At 35.7% G+C, this 9,640-nt stretch overlaps 1 protein-coding gene and 1 long non-coding RNA gene across 2 annotated transcripts; both read right to left on the bottom strand.

Annotated features, from left to right (window-relative positions):
- Positions 1-1,952: 1,952 nt before the first annotated feature.
- On the bottom strand, positions 1,953-4,097 carry LOC134269206 (uncharacterized). Its single transcript, XM_062751427.1, has one exon. The coding sequence runs from the start codon at positions 4,095-4,097 to the stop codon at positions 1,953-1,955; it is 2,145 nt and encodes a 714-aa protein (XP_062607411.1).
- A 373-nt stretch (positions 4,098-4,470) lies between these two features.
- Positions 4,471-5,802, bottom strand: LOC134269208 (uncharacterized). Its single transcript, XR_009992524.1, has 3 exons — positions 5,531-5,802; positions 4,605-5,200; positions 4,471-4,517 (listed from the first exon to the last, which is right to left on the bottom strand). It is a non-coding gene; the product is annotated as an uncharacterized LOC134269208 (long non-coding RNA).
- Positions 5,803-9,640: the final 3,838 nt, after the last annotated feature.

Here is a 9,640-nt window from a genome sequence, read left to right as displayed (position 1 = left end):
TTTTGATTTTGTTTTTAGAAAATAAGGTGGGGGGAAAGGATAAAGAAATAATTTTTAAAAAATATCTGTACAGAAAAAAATGATTGCATGCATATCTGTTTGATATCTTTGAAACACCATGGACCAATAAAGCATTTCAAATAGACATGCAGAATTTAGCACACACTAAAGAATTCTATTTGCAAAATAATATTATTGTACACTTTTGAAAGTAACCGTCCTTTAAAGGCCTGCAAGGTTTGATAGAAACGAACAACATCATGAATTATGGCGATTATTGACACCATTCAAACTTAAAAGTCCATTCAAACAATACAAATCAAAGTAGAGAAAAACAAACCTCTAAAACCTAAAAATAGGGATCAATTACCGTACGGAAAGGAGCATATTCTGAGGACCGGCAATATTGGCAGGGTGCTTCTTGACACAAAAAAGGAAATCAGTTGATAATTCTGTTTGGTAGTAATGCACTTAAAATAAGTATGAGATATTGAAACAGCGTTTGACTAAATGATGAATTGTATTTGTTGACAATGGCATTATGCAGATCATAGAACTTGCAAAATGACTTTGAATGATACCGTTGATTTTTTTTCATAAACCTGTTTGTCAATGTCACGACACCCTAAGCTTGATCAGTGATAACCAAACTATTTTCTTTTTACAATTCTATATAAAAACAAATATGTACAAATATACAAAATGAAATTAATGAATTTCAAAATGTCTATCAGTGTCCATCCTGAGACCACGTTCCTATATCCGTCCCCGCCTCCTGTGTTTAACGGTCCATGACCTACGGGTACCACGCCCTTACACCAAATGCCACCACGTCCTCGACGTCCCGCGCCTATCCCACGCGTCTTAAGCGTCTGCAATGCAGCCAAATCCGGGAAACCACTCTCTCACGGTCTCAGCCCAGCGTACCACGCCCTTAGGTTGCCTCCGCCGACAGCACCAAATCATACTAACGTACATGTATCAATAGGGACCTTCAACAAATATGCATAGACATAATAAGCTTGACCCCGAACGGGCTGCCTTACAACATAACATAAATGTTTACACATATACTTGTTTAAACATACAGTGTTAACTAACATGTATCACACCGCTTCGCAAAGCAAAATAATAATACAATGTAACGTTACACTTTGAGTAATAAACTAATATCATTACTTTACGCTTAAACTCACGGCATGTGCACGTGGTAAAATTCCCGTATACAATTCAAACACTTTCTCGTGGATAAAAATAGAATAAGCTCAATTAACATAATACTGCATTACTTTTTAATATAATAAATGTAAGTAAATTACACTTACCCTGATTGGAGATTCAGTTACCACGAAAAACTACCTAACCCTCCATGGACATGTGAAACTACTTTCACTGGTCAAGGAAAACGTGCGCTACCCAAGACAAACCTGACATCACATTATATAGCGACTGGCCAAATATTTAAATCACCTGAGCGTTACAATGGGGCTCCTTGCAGGATAAACACTAAATACAAATAAGGCTCAACACAGGGCAATACTAATAAAAGAAAAACCCTCCATGGACATGTGAAACTACTTTCACTGGTCAAGGAAAACGTGCGCTACCCAAGACAAACCTGACATCACCTTATATAGCGACTGGCCAAATATTTAAATCACCTGAGCGTTACAATGGGGCTCCTTGCAGGATAAACACTAAATACAAATAAGGCTCAACACAGGGCAATACTAATAAAAGAAAAACAAATAAATATGTAACAAAATCAACTTTGATTGTGACATCACCTCCCCAATTCAAGAAAGTTCACTGAACTTGTGCAAAACTCACAATCAACAAAAAAAACATATGTACAAAACTACAATGTTCATAATGTCTCACTCAAATCCTACAATCTACTTAGACAATCAGCACCAACGTTCTCTGATCCTTTAATTGCCACAATACGGAACCTATAAAGTTACAAAAGTAAAAACTATCTTTTCCACAATCAGAATGGGTGAACAATAAGGACTGTTAGATTGTTCAATCACTCCCGAATTTATCATGTTTCTTACTTCCTCACACACTTCGTCACGAGTTGTAAAAGGTAAAGGGTATGGTTTGGATCGCACAGGCTTGTCACTCGTCAACTTTATATGGTGCTCATCCAATGTCGTACATCCTGGAATATCTGAGAACACGTCACTATACTCTTCAAGTAACGATTTCACTTGTTCATGTTCACTTATTGTCAGTTCATCACTTACTTTGACATCACTGGATTTCTCCTTCGAAGTAGGTAGTGTTGAATCTATCAGATCACTGTCGTCAACTGAATCGTCTTCTTCAACATCCACCATAGCTGCACTAGCGACACCTAAGATACCAGCATCAACACAACACTCTTTCCTGTCAAAATATAACTTGAGCATATTTGCATGGAATGTCTTAATTTTGCCGTTCATGTCTATTCTATAATCAACTTTCCCCAATTTCTTCACTATCTCAAAAGGACCTTTCCATTGCATTAACAATTTGTTGCTATCTGTTGGTAAAAGTACAAGCACCTTCTCACCTACTGACATGTCTCTGTTTTTAGCCTTCTTGTTGTAGTGTGCTCGGTAACGTTCGGATGACTTCTCTAAATTCTCTCTGGCCAACTGACAAGTAGACTCTAGGCGTTCTCTAAGATCGACAACATATTGATAAGTACTTCTCACCTCAGAATCCGTCTCTTCTTTTGTCCAAAGCTCTCGTAGGATTCTCATCGGACCCCTGACTCTGTGTCCGTATACCAATTCGAATGGCGAAAATCCCAAGCTCTCCTGTGGGGCATCTCGATACGCAAAAAGTGCTGCTGACAGGTACTTGTCCCAGTCTTTTGGCCGCTCTGAACACAGTCGTCGAAGAATTTGCTTCAGGGCACCATTAAATCTCTCCACCAAGCCGTTACACATCGGGTGATAGGGTGTCGTGGATAACTGTTTCATCGAAAGTAAACGACTTACTTCACCCATCAACTCTGAAGTAAACTGTGTCCCCATGTCTGTCAGCATCTCTTTCGGAACTCCGATTCTGCAAAATATATCTACTAATGCCTCAGCTACTCTTTCAGTTTCTATACCTTTGAGTGCAACCGCTTCTGGATAGCGTGTTGAAAAGTCAACTAAAGTTAAAATATAACGATTACCGTTATCTGTCATTGGCTGTATTGGTCCTACCAGATCAACTGCTACGCGTCTGAATGGCTCATCTATGATCGGCATAACACTCATTGGAACTTTAGTTGTCCTACCTTTAGGAGTAGTCCTCTGACATATGTCGCATGATCGACAAAACCGTCTTGCGTCAGCCTGGACTCCTGGCCAATAAAACTCAGCTAGCACTTTATCAATTGTCCTTGATGTAGCTAAATGACCTGCCATTAAAGACTCATGTGCAAGTGATAAAACTTTCATTCTGTACTTCTTAGGAACAACTAGTTGAGTAAACTGCTTACCATTCTCGACTTTCTCTGACTGAAAAACTCGAAACAGCATACCTTTCTTCAAAATGTACTTTACTCTGTTGCCGTTGGTTTCCTTTCCAACCAAAGCTCTGAGATTCTTCAGCGTCTCGTCTTCTTCCTGTGTTTTCAACATATCCTCTGGACAAACTTCAGATCCTATTATTTCTGGAACAGAAAGAGGTTTTATCTTCTTACCTTCCATGCGTTTCTGTTGTCTAGTCACTACAGCATTCACAACACTAGGCTTCCAGTCCTTGTTCGGATCGTGAGGATCTCTAGCATGCGGAATGTTTCCGATAATCAAAGGATATAATGGAGCTTTTAGGCACCACGCATTCACTTCTCCAACAAAATACGGAGTGTCAACATTCACCTTTGCGACAGGGGTTTCAATTTTGGATCCGTCAGCCAAAACACACACTTGATGGTCTCCAGTAAGTTGATCATCATGGACAAGACTCCTACGCACTATGACACCATTGCATCCCGTGTCTCTAAGTACTTGAACAGACTGATCATTAATTTCACCAACACAAACAGGCATCTGATCTGAGAAATTAGCTACACTGCAAGCTGTTGTAGTTAATAAGTCTGACGAATTTGCCATTGAAAATGTTGAAGTTGATGTTATAGATGTAAAAGCAGAGCACTTGCCTGAATCTTTGTGTTCCTTCAAACTGCTTCCTGACTCACTTGAAGTATTTGCTTTCACCGCAAAGCTTTGATTCTTACTTGATAACTGTTTACACTGCGAGGCTATATGTCCTAGCCTGGAACATTTGTAGCATCGAATATCCTTCCCTGTCTTCTTCTGTTGTGAAAAGGACTGACCATTAGTCTTCGGCGGCACTTGCTCCTTCTGGCTGCGTTGATCTCTTGCTGCAACTGGACTTCTGTTTTCAAATGTCGTTTCCTTTTTGCTAGAAGAAACTAAAGTTAATATGTTTACATGACGCGCCTCTTTGAACGTAAGCTCTTTTAACAAATCCATCTCAACAAAACTCAAGTAATCAAACCAAACTGCAAACTACACAAATTGACACCAAAAAAGCAAAACAAAATATCACTCCAGGAAAACTGAACTAAATCGAAATCAAACCTTCATAATACAAACTAATTCATGGTAACGTCCTCTCCTCTCAGGGTCCCCTAACTTCTATCTGAACGTCTCTTTACAACAATACAATAAAAAAAAATATTATAACTTCAATACATGAAAATACTACAATATTTTTCCAACGTTCAATCCAATTTACACAAAAAACATTTAAAAAAAAAACAATCACTGATCAAAGCTAACATCATCATCCCACTTCTGACACCATTGTCACGACACCCTAAGCTTGATCAGTGATAACCAAACTATTTTCTTTTTACAATTTTATATAAAAACAAATATGTACAAATATACAAAATGAAATTAATGAATTTCAAAATGTCTATCAGTGTCCATCCTGAGACCACGTTCCTATATCCGTCCCCGCCTCCTGTGTTTAACGGTCCATGACCTACGGGTACCACGCCCTTACACCAAATGCCACCACGTCCTCGACGTCCCGCGCCTATCCCACGCGTCTTAAGCGTCTGCAATGCTGCCAAATCCGGGAAACCACGTTTCCTCTCTCACGGTCTCGACCCAGCGTACTACGCCCTTAGGTTGCCTCCGCCGACAGCACCAAATCATACTAACGTACATGTATCAATAGGGACCTTCAACAAATATGCGAGGACATAAGCTTGACCCCGAACGGGCTGCCTTACAACACATCATAAATGTTTACACATATAATTGTTCAGACATACAGTGTTAACTAACATGTATCACACCGCTACGCAAAGCAAAATAATAATACAATGTAACGTTACACTTTGAGTAATAAACTAATATCATTACTTTACGCTTAAACTCACGGCATGTGCACGTGGTAAAATTCCCGTATACAATTCAAACACTTTCTCGTGGATAAAAATAGAATAAGCTCAATTAACATAATACTGCATTACTTTTTAATATAATAAATGTAAGTAAATTACACTTACCCTGATTGGAGATTCAGTTACCACGAAAAACTACCTAACCCTCCATGGACATGTGAAACTACTTTCACTGGTCAAGGAAAACGTGCGCTACCCAAGACAAACCTGACATCACCTTATATAGCGACTGGCCAAATATTTAAATCACCTGAGCGTTACAATGGGGCTCCTTGCAGGATAAACACTAAATACAAATAAGGCTCAACACAGGGCAATACTAATAAAAGAAAAACAAATAAATATGTAACAAAATCAACTTTGATTGTGACAGTCAATTATTTAAATCCAGATTTTTTCCCCTCAAAATACTTTGAGGTTTTATCATTTGAATACGATTTTTGCTTAATTAAAGTCGAATGTCTTTACATTTGTATTTCCTAAATAAAGTAATAATGAAACAAAAGTTTAAAGATTAACGCCTGGATTTAACAGTATCATTTTTTAACTTTTATTTGACTTTTATTTCTATTTTAGGATGTTTTAAAGGTGTGTGTGTGTGTGTGCAATGTATATTGCTAAAGAAATAAAAATTTCAAGCACCATTAGTCACTTTGAGCTCTAATGACAACGCAAAGATAAAAAAAATCGGATTCGGAACATAATTCTTAAATGTGGAGAAAAATGAAAATAGATCCCATCGTGAAGAAAGAAATGATATTAAGGCATAACGAAGACATTCCGTTTAGTAAAAATTAGGTTACAAATGTACTTGATGTGTATGTATGTTTAAAGGTTTGGTATCGGGTGAAAGGGAATTCAATAATGTCAGCTCAATATGCAACCGACTTAAGGATCGATACATTGATTGAAATATATAATAAGATTATTCCTTAAATTGAAATCTAATAAGATACATGTACTAACTTAAAGATAATTTAACTCATTTATACGTTCTCCTTTTTTGAATTATTAAATAAATTTTGAAAAATCAAAATAATAAATAATTTTTATGTCTCTGTCTTTTGTCGACATTACCCTTCATCATATGTTTTAAATCATGAGAGAGGGAGACTTCGTGATTAGCCTGGCTCCTCCAATAATTAGGTTCTTTCAAATGACATCAAGAATAATGATTTTGTGACCTTGACTGTGACGTTTATGCTAAATATAGCCTTCTTGAATCTTCTCCATAACTCTGATTCAAAGAACTTTAAAAGAAAGAGACTTTATATTTAGTATGCATAAATGTACCCAACGAATTAAGTACGTTTTACAAGACATCAGAGACAATGACCTTGTGGCTTTGATATTGATCTATATGCAAAAAATAGCTTTTTCGAACTGTTGCCAACTGGTAGATATATACATATATTTTTTTTATACAAATCTCTCTTTTTAATTTATCTCAGTATAGTTTCTAGCATGGTATATAATCACTTTTCTTTTTAAATTATAAATTTATTTAAAGCTTAAATATCAAGTGGAATTTTAAACTTTTTAAACAAATTTGCTTTTCAAAATACTGAGAAGTCAGTTTATCAAGTGAAGACATAAAATTCTCTCTCTCTCTCTCTCTCTCTCTCTCTCTCTCCTGGAAACCAAAATAACCCCAAAATATAACATAAGGATACATAATTATGCTTGTGGGTTAATAATGTATCCACTTAAGCATAGTGCCGTGGCCCCTTTTTCAGACCCCTTCAACAATATCTAATTAGCAAAAATCCAAATCATTTCAGTTATTTCATACTGTATGGATAATTTTCGCCCTTTCACACTTGATAAAAAATTCGCTCAGCTTTGAATTAGCCCAGTTTCGAGTCTGTTAAAAAATTTTCTTATCTTCTTTGAATTCGCTCCCATTGAATGGGTGAAAGTGGCGAAAAATTCTTCATATACAATATTTTCTATATGTGTGTACATTACTTTCAAAAACTTACATTAAAAACGGAGCGTCGGTTTTAATAAAGGTAATAAAAATAACCACTGGTTGGATTTTTATTACAGAATATTGCACAATGTATTCCAAGTTTACAGTGTATAAATTGAAATAGATATGTATCATTATAACAGTAACTTGATCCGAAGAGTCGTATCACGTCTCGTTGACAGGCGCAGATCATCAGATCTAACGAGACGCGAAGCGTCGAGTTTGATCTGATGATCCGCGCCTACCAACGAGACGTGATACGGCTCTTCGGATCAAGTTCTTGTTATAATGATAACTTTATTATATACCCCCTTATAACTAGCTAAATATAGCAGAATAAAACTTTAAAGATCAATTGTATAATATTTATCCATAAAACAAAGCATAATAACAAGGGACTTTTTAACGCGCAAGAAAAATAACGTCATGTGTTTGCGTACTACGTCATCAGTTTCAGAGAGTGGTGATATGGATTCAGAAAACCACAGTGTGATGATCCGGAAAATCGGATCAAACTCTGTAAAATTAACAGTCACAAAAACAAGGAAATTGATGGTTATATAATAACTTCGAATATCAATGGAAATTCGTGAATTGCAATGACTCTTAACTCAAATTATAAGCTTTTTTTTTCTTTTCTTTATACTGATTTAATTTCTGAATATTTGAAAAGTCGTGATAAAGAGCTAGACAAATTGCATTATCAAGGTCACGGGGCTTGTTCCTATATTTTTTGCTCTATTAACGGGCACTGTTTTTGTACACTAAGTGCAATTATTCTTTCGATATTTTACAACGAGGGTGCACTTCTTTTCTCATTTGTTTTTTTCTTTGTTTTGTTTTGTTTGTTCTTTTTTTGTTTGTTTTGGGTTGTTTTACTTTCTTTGTGTATATGACATTATGTACCGTCATATCATTGAAAGACTCCTCTTCCTGTAAACTGAATCTTGTTATTCTCTGTGAGGAAAAAAATTAGCTTAAGATTGATAACCTTTTTTCCGTTAAATTTACAGAACAATGCAGTTCTGTTCCATATTAACATTGTATCTACTGTATGTCACTTTTCAGAATAAAATCAAAAGTCTGAAAAATAATTTTGTGAAAATAAAATGATTGTATTAAATTAATTGCTTTTTTTAAATTGAATATCTATTTATGTTAATGCCATTCTTTCAATTAAGTTATACATGTATATCAAAGACAATTCTTTACAATTTGACATATTTTCGTTTTGAATCAGTAAGGTGCCCTTCTTTACAAATTCCATCATTCAAATCATTTAAACTTCACGAAACTGAGCTGCTTTATCAGTTTGGATCTACCATGCAACCTGGTTCTCACGGAAGTTAATATGCATACTGGATATGTTAAAAGATGTATTGAACTACTAGATATTACTATTGCTTTAAATCACCATTGTTCCAGTTTCATGTTTGTACAATGTAATATAGGCAGGTTATTTGGTATGAAACTTTGAGGTCGTTTCTCTGAAGTTAAAACAATGTAAATCAAAATATCTAACATTCATATTATAGAATATTAAGAAAAGAGTGTCCCAATTTCCATCTTCGCTAGCCAAGGGTTTCTGATACGCTACTCTCCTCATAAACCCTTGGTCTACGGTATTCATAGAAATGGGGATTTTTTTCCAGAGTTCTAATTGGATTTCAGTACACCCAGGTCGACCAATCAGCAATTGTTTTTTGTAAATGACAAAATTTGCGTTCGGGGTACATCTTCACTCTTTAATCTCGGAAATGAAAAACGCAAGTAAACAATGATCCGTAAGATAACATTCAATTCTATGAATAGCCATGGTGTCATCCAATATCTCCTAAATATGTGATTAAGAATCTATATTGAAGCTTCAGATTTGTTCTATAAATAATGAATAAACATAACTCAATTATTGCTTCTTAATTATTCTTTTAAAAATTTTGATTTTATTTTTTTTAACACGTGTCTTTATTTCTGGCGATGACGCAATCTGTGCGTACCTTATAGATTCGAGATCACGTGACTGAAAACAATCCCGTCTTTTGACTTCACCGTAGGCCAAGGGTTTATGAAGAGAGTAGCGTATCAGAAACCCTTGGCTAGCGAAGATGCCCAATTTCAAATACGTGCAAACACATATGTAATACGTTTGAACAAATAAATAATTCGTCCGGTATAAAATCTAATTAATTGTTCAAAGAAAAATTAACATTTGTCAGACCGGATAGTTTATTCACCAAAACTCA

The sequence above is a fragment of the Saccostrea cucullata genome, unplaced genomic scaffold, assembly GCF_032062105.1.
Source record: "Saccostrea cucullata isolate Sc308-1 unplaced genomic scaffold, CSIRO_AGI_Scuc_v1 ctg8970, whole genome shotgun sequence".
NCBI lineage: Eukaryota > Metazoa > Mollusca > Bivalvia > Ostreida > Ostreidae > Saccostrea > Saccostrea cuccullata.
The sequence above is the reverse complement of the archived record's forward strand: the minus strand, read 5'-3'. Positions and strand labels throughout refer to the sequence as shown.

What these genes read in the sequence shown, in the direction of transcription:
- LOC134269206 (XM_062751427.1), bottom strand. Translation starts at nt 4,097, where the DNA reads ATGGCAAATTCGTCAGACTTATTAACTACAACAGCTTGCAGTGTAGCT.